The sequence below is a fragment of the Daucus carota genome, chromosome 6, assembly GCF_001625215.2.
Source record: "Daucus carota subsp. sativus chromosome 6, DH1 v3.0, whole genome shotgun sequence".
NCBI classification, from domain to species: Eukaryota; Viridiplantae; Streptophyta; class Magnoliopsida; order Apiales; family Apiaceae; genus Daucus; species Daucus carota.
Window position 1 is genome coordinate 34,065,967 of NC_030386.2, and position 16,787 is coordinate 34,082,753.

At 31.6% G+C, this 16,787-nt stretch overlaps 2 protein-coding genes across 3 annotated transcripts; one reads left to right on the plus strand and one right to left on the minus strand.

Annotated features, from left to right (window-relative positions):
- Positions 1 to 5,256: 5,256 nt before the first annotated feature.
- On the minus strand, positions 5,257 to 9,827 carry LOC108226962 (amino acid transporter AVT1A). 2 transcript variants are annotated; one of them, XM_064079997.1, is made up of 12 exons: positions 9,562 to 9,827; positions 7,463 to 7,743; positions 7,141 to 7,355; positions 7,028 to 7,051; positions 6,771 to 6,951; positions 6,454 to 6,673; positions 6,235 to 6,370; positions 6,137 to 6,153; positions 5,881 to 6,029; positions 5,763 to 5,806; positions 5,605 to 5,667; positions 5,257 to 5,495 (listed from the first exon to the last, which is right to left on the minus strand). In XM_064079997.1, the coding sequence occupies exons 1-12, from the start codon at positions 9,777 to 9,779 to the stop codon at positions 5,391 to 5,393; spliced, it is 1,653 nt and encodes a 550-aa protein (XP_063936067.1). In that variant the 5' UTR covers positions 9,780 to 9,827; the 3' UTR covers positions 5,257 to 5,390. The 2 variants fall into 2 exon arrangements, with proteins under 2 accessions (XP_063936067.1, XP_017257448.1); XM_017401959.2 differs by lacking the exons at positions 5,257 to 5,495; positions 5,605 to 5,667; positions 5,763 to 5,806 and adding an exon at positions 8,773 to 8,841 and having other exon boundaries at positions 5,936 to 6,153.
- Positions 9,828 to 14,103: 4,276 nt separating this feature from the next.
- Positions 14,104 to 15,443, plus strand: LOC108227009 (transcription factor ORG2). Its single transcript, XM_017402001.2, has 3 exons — positions 14,104 to 14,544; positions 14,640 to 14,993; positions 15,116 to 15,443. The coding sequence occupies exons 1-3, from the start codon at positions 14,251 to 14,253 to the stop codon at positions 15,197 to 15,199; spliced, it is 732 nt and encodes a 243-aa protein (XP_017257490.1). The 5' UTR covers positions 14,104 to 14,250; the 3' UTR covers positions 15,200 to 15,443.
- Positions 15,444 to 16,787: the final 1,344 nt, after the last annotated feature.

The window sequence follows — 16,787 nt, forward strand, 5'->3', positions numbered from 1 at the left end:
CATCTAGCATATTATTATTATAATTATGATTTGAATAAAATATTGATCCTATTTGGTTTTTTTTAGTGTGAAAATTTAAGTACTTATTTTTTTTAAATATATACTAGCTTATAGCCCGTGCAAGGCACGGGAGCTTTTTAATTATTTATAAATTTTTTAAATATATTTTAAATGGTGTGAAAAAATTTAATTTATCAATAATAAATTAAAATTGTATATATCATGCCAAAATATTAAATTCCTTCTATAAAATTTTAAATTATTTTAAATAGAATATGTGACGCCAACTCCTCCTATTAGATTATACAGGATTAAAAAAAACCAAAAACACGTGAAAGACAGAATTTGTTTTGGATTCAGAAAAGAAATTATAAACATGCAAGTAGATATCAGTTTCCTTATAGAACAGAATTTAATTTTGTTCTAATCTAACGGTGTTTATTTGTTCAATATACGATCCAACGGATGATAAGCTTTTGGATCATAGGACCATGCGACCAAATTATCTCCCTTACGCTTATTATATATAAGTATATAATATAATATATATATTTTTAACTTCTGAATATAAATATTAATAAAGTGATTTATTATTCGTTATTTAATAAAGAAAATTAAATATTATATTAATAAATTGTAATTGTATATATATATTTAAATATAAGCCATTATAAAAAAATAAATTTAATCAAGCGATCACATTAATAACATAATAAATTGATAATGATATGATGCTGATAGTTGATGGCCACACCCCATGTCTCTCTCTTTGCGAGCTTAACCTGACCAACACCCGAGACAAGTCTATCAGGCCCATTTCCTTGCCATAGAGGCCGCTATGCAGCAAGCTGTGGTAATTGGCCCAATATTTATTGAGTGTGAAATAATAACATTATCTCGGTCCATAATCGTTATTCTGACTTCGATGTAATTTAAAAAAATTCTTTTATTTAATAATATTAAAATTGCATTAAGTTTAACCGATTAAATTCAAATTCAAAATATGAACAATGAAATTAGGAGGGTGACACATCACTCTCCTACGTCTGACATAAAAAACCTTATATTGGACTCTTCTCCCCTCATTCTAAAATAAATACATAATTGTCATACTCCTATAAGAGGCGTCATATGTTGCACTCGAATCTAAAACATAGTTTTTGTTTCACAATTTGATTAATACTTTTACTAACAAATAATACAATATCATTTAATACTATTCCATCAAATATGAATATAAGACATGACCGTGATATTAAAGGGGTGTTTTTTAATATTAGATAGATGTTGCTTACTTACACTTAAGTTTAAATCGTAGCAAAACTTAACGGCACCAAAGATGAGTTTAGTTATACCAGAAGAATATCACATAACACCTGGAGTGAAGTCTTATCATGTTCAATGTAATTCTTACTAAACTTGTTTTCTATAGGTAATTAATTGCTATTGTACCGGTCTTTTGTTTTTCAGAATATGTCAAAAACCGAAAATGGAAGAATCAAGAGAAAAATGCACAAAAATAATTTTTAGCGCAAAAGGAAAGTATGAATGCCAAACTAAAGAAGCTGCAAAAATTAGCGCAAAAGAAAAGCATGAATGCCAAATCTAAAAAACTGAAAAGATTGATAAAAGCACTAAGGAGTCGTCTGAAACGTCAGCATGATAGATTTGTTAATCCTTTTAATTGAAATGAAGTTACAAGTTCAAGAAGAATTGAACAAGTAGATGCATGATCTTAAAGACACATTGTATCATTACAATATGCAAATTCTTAACTTTGAAGGACTATCTACTCTCTGATATTTCAATTAATAATTGTTGATGCTTATATTCAACACTACTACGATTCTATAATTGAAAACACAGAAACATACTAATTGGTATAACTACGATACTTAGTTGACATCGACCATTTATCGGGAGTACAAAAGGATTGCTAAATTGGATAAGTGGAAAAAAAAAAACGACAACTTAAATATTGAGTTAATAACCAAGTGGGTCACTCAAGTGAGCTCGATATATCAAGTTGGTCACCGAACTCAAAACGGTCTTAAAATGATAACTTAAATTAATTACCGCTGCATTCCTTTAATTTTCTTGAACTTTTTTTTTTTTAATACAACTAATTTTCCTAAACGTTTTTTTTATATCAAGCATGACGAGTGAGGTTAACGTATATGTTCAACATCATAGTAATTTTGATACTTCAAATTTTTATAAAATATATATGAACCCTAATTTATATGGGTACCTCGGTGAATCTCCTGACACCCCTCAAGATCGTGATGCGCTTGATGAAGATCAAAATTGGTGGCACATTGTTATTTCTTCTGAGACGATGGTGGGATTACCACTGGGCTAAAGATTTTCATAAATTTAATGTCAGTTTCACCACCGAAATTAAAGATCGTTAATTATAACTTACCTTCTATAATTCAAAGTCCTGATTTCAAAATTTACCGTACAACTTAAAGAAAAGTCTTGGAAATACATGTTATGCGAATAAGTGGTTAAAAAATCTCAATTATCGATAATTCTTACCGAGTAAATAAGATCTATTCTGGATGTTCTTCCACGATATCTCAGTCAAATGTTTGTAGCCGTGATAATAAGAGTACTTACTTCGATATGTTGAGGGAAAATCCGGATCTTTATTATGATCACCCACATGCACTAGAGGAGGTTAACTATCAATCATTTGCTCCCAAATTCGGGTGCAGAGTTCATAAATTGGAATTGATTTGAAAGCAATTTGCACCACAATATCTTGTTTCTCAATGCGTTAAAAATTGATGAGAAGATTTTGGTGAAAGCTAAAAAGTCGCACTTTCCGGAATTTATTTTAGATAGTGTAGCATTGCAGGATTTTTATACAACCACCAGATGCAATGAAACATTACGATGACTCATGAACTATTTGTGCCCATTCCTCATCCCCAAACTGCCCTCCATAAGCTATCTTTTGATTTATTTAATATTTTTACTTTTTTATTTTAAATTAAAATTATATTCTTATTTTCATTTTAACTTTACAATTATCATTTAAAATTATTTTCTTAATTTTATTTTAACTTTACAATTATCATCTTTATTTCAAAATATATATTAAAAAACAAAAGATATATAATTACTTTCTAAATGAAATTCTTTATCATATTATTCATATTAAAACAAATTATGTCTTTTGAATATATAGTAATATTAAATTATTCATATCAAATAATTTTCTTTATAATTTTCATATAACATTATATTAATGATTTTATATATTTATATGATATAATAATATTTCAAATTACTTTACGTAATTTTTTGTTTAAATTATTATTTAACAAACATTAAGCATCCCGCAATGAGATATTACGGGTGTTTTAGTGTTTCCAATCAGGTTTTGCAAGTCCATTCTTTCCCTTCTCAAATTAATTCAATCACCCGACAAACTAAACACGAGATCAGTTGTTTATGGAGCTTTACCTGCAGCGTGTAGTGTCCATCATAATGTTGAACTAACAGAAATTACAACAGATGAGTTATTTAAAGAATAATATGATCTCCCTCTCTTAGATTTCCGTTGTGGTATGCTTGCAAATTATATATTCTAAAGAATTATATGAGATTGCGCGGAGGCACTGATGGCAGATACGTCATGTTGAGAAGTTAAGTAAATGAGTTCTTGATGTTGGTGATGGGAAAGTACCTTGTGTTGATCAAAATCAACCTGGTGATATATTAAGAGTTAAGACCAATTGCAATTCCAGAAGAATTCTTTATTCAGTCAAACGTTTCTGATATTAATCAGTTTATTGAATAGGTATTCGTATTTCTAGATTTGCAGCGTCGGTACACTGATATCAAATACCTCCATGAGCGTGAAATTTTAACTCCGACAAACAAGGTAGTTGACCATGTTAATAATATTATGATTGAAAAGATTCCCGGGGAATCCTTTTCCTATCTGAGTTTTGATTCCGTACGGTGTCAAGAAGGCTGCCTTGAAAATCTTACCTCTGCTTTCCCAGTTGAGTATCTCAATTCAATCAAGCGTCCAGGAATGGCTGCACACAACCTTATTCTTAAAGAAGGAGTTGCTGTTATGCTTTTGAGGAATATCAATCAGACTATGGAACACACATGATTGCGAAAAAGTGTTACAAGCACACCCTTATCTGTGAAATTACTGGTGGTACTCATTCAGGAACAACACATTTGACACCAAGGATTGAGTTATGTCCTGACACCAACCTGCCATTTGACTTGGTAAGACTCCATGTTCCTCTTCAGATTTGTTTTGCGATGACTATAAATAAATCACAGGTACAGTCGCTGGATCGTGTCTGTATTTATTTACCGGTTTTCTGTCATGGACAGCTTTATGTAGCAATTAGTCGTGTAACCCTCTCCTGAGGGTCTTGCATTCTTTATAGAGAATTCTGGAGAGGGAACTATATGTGTCACAAATAATATTGTATGTGAAGAAGTATTCTACGATTTGCAACAAGTGTATTGATTGTATAATAAAATATTTTTCTTCTATAATCCCTCGCACTGCATGTTTCTGCTTTGAGTTTGTTATTAGGAATATTCTCATAAATGTATTTTAATTAGCGTAGTCTTAAAAAAATAATTAAATAAAAAGGACTTATAAGTAAAATTTGTTCAGCAACGGATGCCTTCTGAATATATATTCCTAAAGTTGAAAGTATGTACTTTGTACTGCAGAATAAGCTACTGATTGAAATAGCCTAAAGTCCGACATTAGTCTGAAATATGCCTTATCAATCATACAATGATAAAACAACGATAATGAGTAGTTACAAAATGCCTAAAATACTAAACATACGAATTTTACATAAAATGAAATCAGCTACTGATCATAGAAATAATTGTAGTGATTTACACCTAATAATCTCTCATAAGAACTTCCTTATCCAGCCAAGAAACTTATGAGCAAAGTTATATATTTGCTGTTTTCAATCAATGACTGTTACACTAGAGAACAGAGCAGGACTATCATCTCAATCTATAAACCAGAGTTAGGACCAAAGAAAACTTGATGTTTATTCCAGCAAGTTAGTATTAGAAAACTGCATCGGCAAGTACTGATACTGGAATCATCAATACTGACAATACATTATACATAGAGATGGACTCAAGTCCAGCAGAATGCTCTCTGGATTTGTTAAGTCATATGATTTTACATGCTAATATGTTTTGATCTTTCATCTTTCTGCATTTCTGGACGTATTTTAAATGAAATGTCTTCAACGTGCAATTGCAGATTATAATCATCATCTGATAGTTACAGTACATTTTAAAACAAAGATGTAAAGCCATGCTTAGAGACATCAAACACCAGTTTATCAAAGTCTGTCAGCAATGTCCCAATGCTCCTAAATATTCTTCTTCTTTTTCTTGGCAATCTCTGACAAGGAAGAACCAGTTCCCAGGACTGCACTAGCAATTCCCACCGCAACAATTATCGTACTCAAGACTTTCTGGAATAGCCAAAAAAAGCTTACTATAGATAGATCACCTTGTTCCAAAATTCTTATTGCAGCAAAACTGGTAGTACTAAATGAAGATGTATTGAATAGCCTGCTTTACCTGCATCGTTGTTGCTTTCTTCCCTGAGATGCTTAGGAAGCACAAACACGGCATTATCATTGCCTAGAGCACATGTTTAAATAACAGGTCATTTTGATTAATAAAAGCCAAAAAGCCAAATAAGAGTGTGTTGGTATTGGCACAAGGTGTATGCTTACCACAAGAACACTTAGAAGAGACCCGATTAAAGCCATCACAAGACCTGCAATGTCGAGGTATAGTTTTTACATATGCAACATTTCTAATTCAACACAATGCAATTATTCGTAGGCATACCAAAGAATGGAAGAAGAAATGCAACACAGACGGAAGAGGCAACAAGTGCTGTCCTCAGAAGAATTGAACACCATACTGCATCAGCAACTCCAACCGGCAGCAGCTCCTCTATACTCCGGGCCAGTGGGTTTATCAGCAGAGCAAACTTGAGCAATGTCAAGGAATATATTCCGAATAATAATCAAGTAAATAATATAATGAAACAAATGACCACGCCCTGAAATAAATTGTGATGATTTTAAAAAAAGGATATTTTGTCATTGGATTAATTACCTGCACGAATAAACATTATAATTTACAAATGGAAGACACACTGTAATGCCTGCATAACTAGAAAACATAAGTGGAGCTTACTGTTGTCCATTGTGCAACTTTTGAAGCAAAAAAATTGGCTGGTAGATTTAAAGTTATCTGAGACGATGTGTCTTGACCAAACATGAGAAACCCCATCACTGCAACACCACCATACGCCGCAACGCACAATATAAAACTGCAGCCACAAGGTGTGCAGCATTTCATGAAAAACTTCTCCTAATTTCGTTGCTCTGGTATGAAATAAAGGCACTTAATTACCTTATAATTATTGCCTTGCTAAATTTTGTTTTATCAGCCATTGAGCGGTAAATATTGGGGAACACAGAATGTCCAGTATAGCAAAATCCACATATGCCAATTGCAAGAGGAACCCCGCTCAAGTTCACCACTGGACTAGTTTCATGAAATCCGATACCATTCACTGTACCGAGGTAGAGCACACAAATAATAATCATAATTGTTGCGAGGACTCCTCCAGCTGCAGAATTAGACAGATGGTCACGGTTGGCGGCTTTTAGCTTTAAGAAAAGATAGAAGAATGGACACAAGGAATATAGCTAGACTAATAATGGCACCTGAAAGGTATGAGATTATTCTAAGGTCTCTCAACCAAACAGTTGGTAAAACAACAATGGCAGCAAGAATTCCAAGGAAATGCATCGAGTCCAAGTTAAGACCAGCCCAATTAAGAGATGCTCCGGGAAATAACATTGAAAGATTATCACCTTCTAAAATAATGATTTCTACACAGCAGGACTGTAGGCAGGCATGAGATATTTAGCAGATTCAGTTGCAAATAATGATTCTAAAACTAGAACAAGGATGCACTTACATATAGTTCTGTGTATAAAACAATCTGCACAAAAATCCGAAGCATAAAATAATGAGAAACAATATACAGGAAAATAATTGAACAAATAAGACAGCGGATATAGAGTAACTTACAGATATGAAAAGTCTTCCATATTTTCCAAAAGCAGCTTCTCCTATGTCAGGGTAGGTTAAAATTCCTTTTTTGCTTTCAAAGCAATGTCTCATGAGAGAAGCTGTATAGCAGCATATAACTGCGAAAAGAACGAGCACTCCCAGGCTTGCCCAGCCTGCTTCTTTCACCGTATAAGGTGTAGAAAGAAGCCCAACTCCAGCCAACATATTCACTCCTGTCAGAGCACACAATACACACTTGATTAAATATCAAACAGAGAATTTTAAGTCTTCCGCATTAGTTTCTCCAAACCCTCTTGAAGATACTAATATATGTAATTACCATTGAAAATAGTTTGTGTAAAGCTGCATCCTTGGCTGATAGGACGTTCTTCAATGAAATTCTCATGCAATGAAGATTTCACTGACCAAGAAGACCTTGATTTTGTTTCCAAGTCTTCTTTCTCATAACTATTCTCATTTTCACCTAGCAACGGGGTCTTATAATCATTACCAAAGCTGGTTCTGGCACTGATTTCGTGAGACGATTGTCTAAAGAAAGGCGAACGTCCGAGGAGGCCGAAATTTGGCGATACAGCAATTGTGTATGAATCTGTCGCCTCCCTGTCAAAAACAAAATGGTGTAACCAAATAATTTTGCAATGTACCGAACTAGTACCAGGGGTGACACATCTATTATATACGTTATATAGCGGATGCAAGCATTATTTATCAACGGTCTAACCATTTCAAAGTTGTTTCGTAGGTCTAGAGCACCGTTTAATTAACCCTAAATCTCTTTGATAATCTAAGCCCAACACACGATTTTTTTTATGACGAAATATTATTATTATAAGCTTTGATTCCCATCACAAACCTCGGATTTTGTTGGTATACTGGATTTGCTTGCGGACAGGATAATCAAATAATCCCGTGCAATATATTTAAGAAGTTTACACGTACGGTTAGTTCTGTAATTAATTAATATATAGTCTAGGTGATCATTTCTGTTAAGGATATTTCAAGTTCCAACTAAGTATTCTGCTAGGTTATCCACTTTAAAAGGATTTTTTCTGGATATCTATCAATCTTGAAGACCTCCTGACAGTTATGAAGGTCATTTAGAGATAATCTGACGATGATCTATAACTCTCATTTATGTATTCTGATAATTATTGGTACGGTGGCTGGGTTTGTTCATCTCTCTAGATTCTTCGGTCGGTGTGGGGTTCGATTTTCTTTATATTCAGGTGAGTTACGCTCACCAGGGAAGGAAATTCTCTCATTCTTCAGGTCTTACACGTTCATCACACGGACTTCACTCCCCACGACAAGAAATCAAATTCTCTAATTCTTCTGTCTTTTTGATCTTACTATGTTTATCATACACTCCGACTCCCCGCGATAAGAAATCAAGATCTCTATCTTAGACATTCATCATGGGCTCCAACTTGCTGCGACAAGTAGGAATCAAGATTTCGTAACTAGATGTAACTATGTCGTTTGATTGTAGGGCTACAGGCACATTTAAACGCTCAAAAGTAGGAGCATCCTAAGCAATCCTAATTCCTTGCAATCTCAGCATCAAAAATACATCATCATCGCACTTTCGATGACAAAACACCATTACAGATCTTCACTCCGGCCACAAACCTCAGTTTTTGTTGACACCGAATTCCTCCACCAACATGGTGCATGTTGCCTCCACCTTCCAGTGCAGCACTAACAAAAGATACAAGCAGATATCCGTCTACTATTAGTATTAGCTAGGGTTTGAATTATCAGGTGATGTATATGCGTCAGTGTTTATTATTGCATATATTCATCAAGTATAGTAACTCATAATTAAGTTATTGATGATTTCAAATATGAGGTAACTTATATTGTAAAATTGCTTTTGGGAAACTAAACTCGCATGAATAAAAGTAGTTTAATTTGCAACCTTTTGAAGTTGATCGATGACTATACTCTAAACACACACACGTGTATCTTTTTTTTTTTTTTCTTTCTAAATACACGTGTATCTTTTTATGGTATAATGAATAACATGATGTCTTGTATATACTCCCCCGTTTCATAATACATATCTATTTTTAACAAATCATACATATTAAGAAAAACTAAATTTTGCAGAAAACCTTTATTTATTATTGTATTTATTACATTGACCAAGTATAATATGTGTAATATATTTGATCTAGAAAATATAATTTAGTTGGATATGGTATAAACTTCATCTAAGAAGTACAGCTATTGACTACATTGCATTGAAGATTGAAATGAGACAACTAATTTGAAACAATTTTTATTTATCAAAAGTGGACATGTAATATGAATACGGCTACTTTAACCCTGTATATACCAGACGCATTATATGATTGCATGGCCATATAGGACATTCAGTTGTTTTTAATGCACAAAAAATATGTCACGACAGAATACCTGAAACTACGAGGCCATTGCTGAGTGTATGTCGTTGAAGAGGTTGAGGATGATACTGACTTTCTCGCAACTTCGTTAATGTCGTCGTCTTCAACAGCGAGATCATCATTATTGTAAATTACATTCTCACTGATACCAGTAATAAGGTTACGTTCTACATCATTTATCTCATCATTCTCCAGATAATACTCGGACCCTCCTTTATCGTTCTCCGCCATAATTTAGCTTTTCTATTTTCTTGTTTCCTTGGACAACGGATCAGAGAGTGTTGTGTTGGGTGTAGTAATATTACATGTGGAGTAGGATATATTTATACGCAGGCTATCACTTCAAGCAATTTCAAGATTTTTTAAAAAGAAAAAGAGTTTTGACACTTATTTGCCCGGCTGTCACAAGACTAAGTTTTTATTTAATGAAAAAAAAGTAAATGCTATGTTTTTTTTTTTTGAAACCAATGCTATGTATTTTTAGAAAGTGTCATCATTTGAAAATAAAAATTTAAATTTATAACATTATTCTAACAAATTTATGAAATCACAACAAATTCAACCATTTATTATGAAACTTCTTACGGATCTCATTTTAGCAGCTGATTTCTTAGAGTATCTCCAACGGTTTGATTAAATTCAATCTGGAAGATATTATGTAAAATTTGCAACACCTGAAACATATTCTATTTCGATGGTCTTGTTTGGCTTTTATTTTTATGTGTTTGGATAATTTTTTTGATATTTCTAATTTATTGGGTATAAAAAATTATTAATATAGTAATAAATTATATAGATTATCTTTTAAAGTGGTCTTTAACATATTTATAAAATCAAATATAAAAAGTAAAAATAAGTCACTTAAGGAAATTAGTATTTTTCAACTTCTCAGATCTTGACTTATAAGTCAAAAATTGACTTATAAATTTGTTACACTAACGATACGAATAAGTTGTTTCCGAATTATAATCCCAGGAGTTGAGCTTATATGCTCAACCAAGCAATCATGTAATATTCATTCTCATACTTCATCATATTTTTATACAATATTATTATATGAAATTCATATGCACTCATAGTCAATATTTCTCATACTTTCTTAATTTTTTTAATTTTTTTTTAATTTTTCATTTCATCTCCACATCATTCCTTCGTCAATCCTTTGCCAAAGTGAAGGCGACCTGAATTCGTATCTTTATTTGTTTCGATTGCTGAGTTACAAGGGTTGATGTTCAAGAAATTGCTCCGTTCTACACGTTATACCTCTGCATCGTTGAAGAGGAGACAAGCGATCAGGTCTGTTAAATGAAGTGTGACCACAGAGTCTGAGCATCCCATTTTCCTATTCGTATTGTCAGTCATGTACGAGAGAGATCTTATACTACATCGAGATATGACTTCTCAACTGCATAAATTTGCGAAATAAAAGTTAGGATACGACATCACAGCAATATGGTTGGATTAAAGTGAAGGCCGGAGGTCAAGACGCGAAGGCGTGAACAACGAGCATATGAAGACAACAATATGATAATGACAACCCCGCCATCAATTGCACATGTTGCTCTTAACTCCAAACATTTGGATGAAGATAGTTTGGTATAGCTTCCGCTACCAATCATGAATCATATCTAACCGTGTACTACGATCGGTACGACGTTATTCTACCTTTTTACGATCTGTATTTTCCGTACGTATATTAAAAATAAAATATGCATTACGTTTTTTGAAAAAAATTGCATCGCTTTTTTAGCATTAGAATATCTTGAGCGGATTTGGTGGATTGGGTATAATGGTTATGGTCGACCAAATTAGACATGAAAATAATGTAAAATTTGTTCAATTTGCTATACATTTTATTTTGATAGCATTAGCTGCGTTGATTGAATATATTTTAAAAATTATATTTATTATTATTTAAAATTATTATAAATAAAACATATTATAGTATTATATTAATTGATAACGTGTCATTGGCTACAGATTATCCCTTCAACAAATATAATCATCTCCTGGGATTCGTTAAAATCATAAAAAAATAAATTGTAGCGTTGGAGTACAAAATACCACAAATGCAAAAAAAAAATTAATATGATTTTTAACTGCTTCAATCATTTTGAGATCGTATTTTTGAAAATAAAACTTAAAAGTTAGTAATTTTGGAAATAAATTTCTAAATAAAAATATTTTTTTAAAATAATATTTCAAATAATTTTCCTTATTTTTTGTGAGATATGGTCATCCAAAGAAATGCCGAAATACTTGAAGAAACATGATCTGGAGAAAAGCAATTTTGGCGAAATAGACGGAGGGAGGACATGAAACCGTGAATAACGAGCATATGGAGCCAATATATGTTAAAGGCCCCGGTGAAAGGTTATCATCTTTTTCTTAAAAAATTGTATTGTCCGTTAATTAAAATCCACTTATTATTATTTTGTGGCAAAAAATAAAATAAATCCACTTATTATATTACACATAGTAATTCAATGTGTGAAAAATCAGGTTGGATGATGGTTTTCAAAAAATTGACATCGAAAGATACAATGTCGTCTTTGTTATCAATAACAGTAATTACTGTGTCAATATCTAACTGGGACATGAAAAAGACGGGACTTGGGAGGTTCTAAAATTCAATATTGCACGTTTAAAATCAAACTTCATTAATTTTTTAATGATCCAAATCATATTAATTAAAAAAATGAATGCACAGATTTTATAAAAAATAACAGTGATTTTTAAGAAAGCCGACTATATATTGATTAGAGATGCTCAAAATAAGGATTTGAGAATGAGATTTAAATTTCATTGTCATAAATCAAACTATATTTTATTAATTTTAAAAAATTTAGAAATATAAAAACTTGACTAGTGAAATTTTCCTGAATAAGTATATATATCTCATTTTTTCACTAATTTGTTTTTTCTAATCAAATATATATTCTCCCTTTTTAATTAATTTAACCTCTACTTGTGAATTTCTCTATCTATTTTTTGTTTTTTTATCATTGGTCATCACATTACACTGTGCAAAGTTTCATATCAAAACTCAAAAACAAATTCGTGTAATATATTTATTAGTGATCCACTCGATACATTAAAAAAAACAAAATGATTTAACTAATAATTAATTCTTCTGAGAATTTTGCTATTTGCAAGCGCGAATATTAGGAAAATCATCTTGTAGGATGTGACTGCTTGACGAGTGGAACTTAATTATAAATATTATGGAGAACTCAAAAATCAATTTCTTAAATTTATAGTGGCTGATGGGTTGGGCCTGGTTCACGAATAAATAATTCTTCACTCTGAATGGATCAATATGATTTGATCTAATCTCAGACCTTTTATTCAGATCTCAAATCTAAGCTAACCTTTTTTTCAAAGTCGATCATATCTAAAAACTCCAACTAAATTTATTTTATTATTGTATTCTAAGTAATGCAAGTGGTTGACACGATTAGAAAATAAGTATACAAGGTCAGAAGACGATACTGCAAATCCTAAACAGAGTAATGTACATTAGAATAGTATTATGAATGATCCTAATTAGGTTTACGCGGCACCTAATTAAGCACAAGCTAAAGTGTGGATCTATGTGACAAGTCCTTTGAAGGCATGTACTCAACACGTATCTTTCTGTATTAACGTGTGATTTCAGGGACCATAATTGTGTTCAGCGTGTGCCTTCAATCTTAAAATTTTTAAAATTCTACATGTAGAAGGAATCACGCTATTTTCTTCACTTCCTAATTTGCACTCTTTCTATTTATATTTATTAGGTCCTAAGTGTTCGTTTACTCATTCCATTTCAAATAAAATTTACTTGACATTTTGACACATATTTTAAAATATTTTAGTTACATAATTAAAATTTTTATTTTTATTTTTTTTAATTGTAATATTAATTATATAATTATTCAATCATAATATATATATATATATACATAACAAAAATAAAATTAAATATTATAAATAATAGCCTTCAATATATTTAAAATAACATGTCTAAAATCAACTATCTCATAATTTGGGATAAAAAAATTATGAAAAAGTTGTCTATCTTGTTGAAACACACCAAAGCTTATGTCCTTCCATCACTTGGTTGGATAGATAAAAAAATGATGATATGTTAATCTATCTTGTTGATGAGACACATCAAAAGCCTATGCCTTTCCTCCATTTCTTTGTTGGATAGATAAAAAAAGCTTGATGGGTCGTTTTCTCTGAGTAAATTATAATTATTGGCTGGAGTAATCAAACATGGGAGAAACGATCGGTTTCACAAATGTTAGGGCTAACTTTCTTTGTCACAATATAATGATATATTAATCATAACATAACATAAAATCTGATACCATCTCTGAAAGTTAGGTTAAACTTCATGTACAAAGAATATACATTTCAACGCTCATGAGTTAGTTTTTGTAATTATGCTAATCTTTAAAGGCCCCCTAATCTCCCCAATCGTAAGCTGAGTGCCACTGGCCCACTAACGTCACTGTCATTCTTATTTTAGAAAACCTAATTTAATAATTTGTTGAGCGTCAACATGTTGATGTTGTAATAGGCTTATAGCAGCAGCACTGAGTACGTATAAAGAGTCAACAGAGCCATCTTAATTCTAATTAGCTCTCAGCCTTATCAATTTATTTCAGTAATATACAGTACTTTCTTCTGATTTTCCTGCAAATTATACACCAAAATGTTATCTCTTTCTCCACCTTTATTCCAGACATTTGCATGGCCCATTGAGGATCCCATGATGAACCAAGAGTACAATTTTTATGCACACACAGACAACATTCCAAACTCAATTCTTCACTTGCCTTCTACACTTGATGCACAACCACAAGTTGGCCTCGGAGATTCTTCTGCTTTCGAACCGACTGCAGTAGTGAAGAAGATTAATCATAATGCAAACGAACGTGATCGTCGAAAGAAAATGAACAGCTTGTATTCTTCTCTTCGTTCACTACTCCCAGCTTTTCATCAAACGGTATGCACTATTAATTAAAATTGCTTATATTACAGTACTTACGGCACTTTTCAAATAGTACAAGTTCTGAAACAGGTTTTTTGATATTACTACAGAAAAAGTTGAGCATTCCGAACACAGTATCGCGGGTGCTGAAATACATCCCTGAGCTGCAAAATGAAATAGAGAGACTGGTCCGGAAAAAAGAGGCTTTATCAGTAAAGATCTCGAAACAAGGGGAGCTATTTCAATATGAAAATCAGAGAAACAACAGCATTCGAGGCAGCTTAGCTACTGTTTCCGCAAGCTTGATAGGAGATAAACAAGTAACAATTCAGCTATCAACGTTCAAGGCCAACATGAGACTACAATCGGAGGCTTTAGAGGTTGTGGAGAAGGATGGGTTTGAATTGGTAAATGCATCTTTCAACTCTTTCGGGGAGAGAGCTTTCTATAACTTGCATCTTCAGGTAACTTTTCGCAATACTTTAATTTGTGTCGGGTCTGTTTATAACTGCCACTGCAACAAAATCGCGACAGATTTCATTACAGATAGTATATACTAATTGCACTTTCGAATTTCTGTATATAGGTGCAAAGGCCTCTGCAAGTAACGGAGATGGAGTCATTGAGGAGGACACTCACAACTTTGTGCGAGAAGACGACGGAGGATTAGGTCGAGTCGACTTCTATTTCCTTTCGAAACGTATAAAAACAAGATCTTAAGAACAAGCTTACCTTAATCAGGAACGAGTTCCGTCGGTTGACATGCTTCCAATACAGTTAAAAAGATGGACGGGAAGAAAAAAATATATAGACTAACATTTTGTACTATGTAAACTTTGTAATTTTAATGATCATGTAAGCCAATTTGTACGTTTGTGTATATATATAAGCTATTTTTTATTATTTTTTTTATGAACTGATAATGAAGTTGAACGACACCGCGGTAAAAAGTTGCAGTAATCAAGTAAGGAGCAATATGAATTTTTAACATCAATCAAAATTCTCAATTTTCTTCCAAGTAGTGTGCTACACATGATCTTCATTAGATAGAGGTTATTCGAACTAAACGTAAAAACTGAACTTTACAATATTCGATTTGTGTCACATATAAAGTTATATCAAATTGTAGGTTCTTCTTTGGAATCGTGATCTATTTAAATAAGACTGTCTTTCAAAAAATTGTAAAATAATTAGTTCTTTGGTTCTTAGTTCAATAAGGGTACCAGTTAAAACATGTGAAGCAGGTAACAGTGCAAAATATATAGAAGGGATAAAAAATTAGACAAATATGAGTTTTTTTTTTATGCATATACAAATATGAGTAAACTCATAAATTATATTAAATCGGTATTGTCAGAAAACATGGGTTTTATCTCGTTATGTTGTAGGTTAATTTTTTTTACAAACTTCTGGTGTTGTGTACGCCTTTGACAACACGTTTTATTGTTTTAACATGAAAATAACGAGAAAACTAACGTTCGATGTTACAGAATCGTACAATATTAGAAAAGAATAATTATAAAATAAACTTTTTTGTACTTTTTGAAAAGTACTAATTATTCTCATAATTTTTACAAACAAATCGTTGTTACGTGAAACAGTACTGCCTATATTAATAATATTTAAATAAAATAAAATTATATATGTTATTTATAATCATATTATGTATATAGTTTTTCAACTTTTCAAAGAAATAGTTAATAATTTTATATTAAGTTAAAGTTAGTTTAATATATAAATCCTATATTATTGTTATACCAAATTTTCGTAAATGAATATATTATTAATAATAGATGTCTCTTAATATTTGTTATTATTATACTTATATTTTAATTTTTATTTTTTAGTATTTTTGTAACTCTTAAGTTATTAATATCATATAATTTTTTGTAAAACAATATTTTCGTCATCATATATCTCAAATTTTATTCATACTTTCAATAAAAAATATATATTTTTTAAATATATAAATTGTGCACAACATAGTTTATTACTCCCTCCGTCCCTCGGAATAATATACATATGGAATGGACACGGAGATTAAGAAAAATGTATAAAGTAGTATAAAGTAATATGAAAGAGAAGAGAAAGTGGTTAAAATGGTGGGACCCATCAATATTTAAGAGAGAGATTTGAAAAAGTAGATGAAAGTAGTTGGTGAGTGGGATTTTTATATCATAAATGTATACTATTTTGGGAAAGTTTTGAAATGTATAGAATTAAGTGGGACATAAAAAAAGAAAGTGTATAGAAATCAG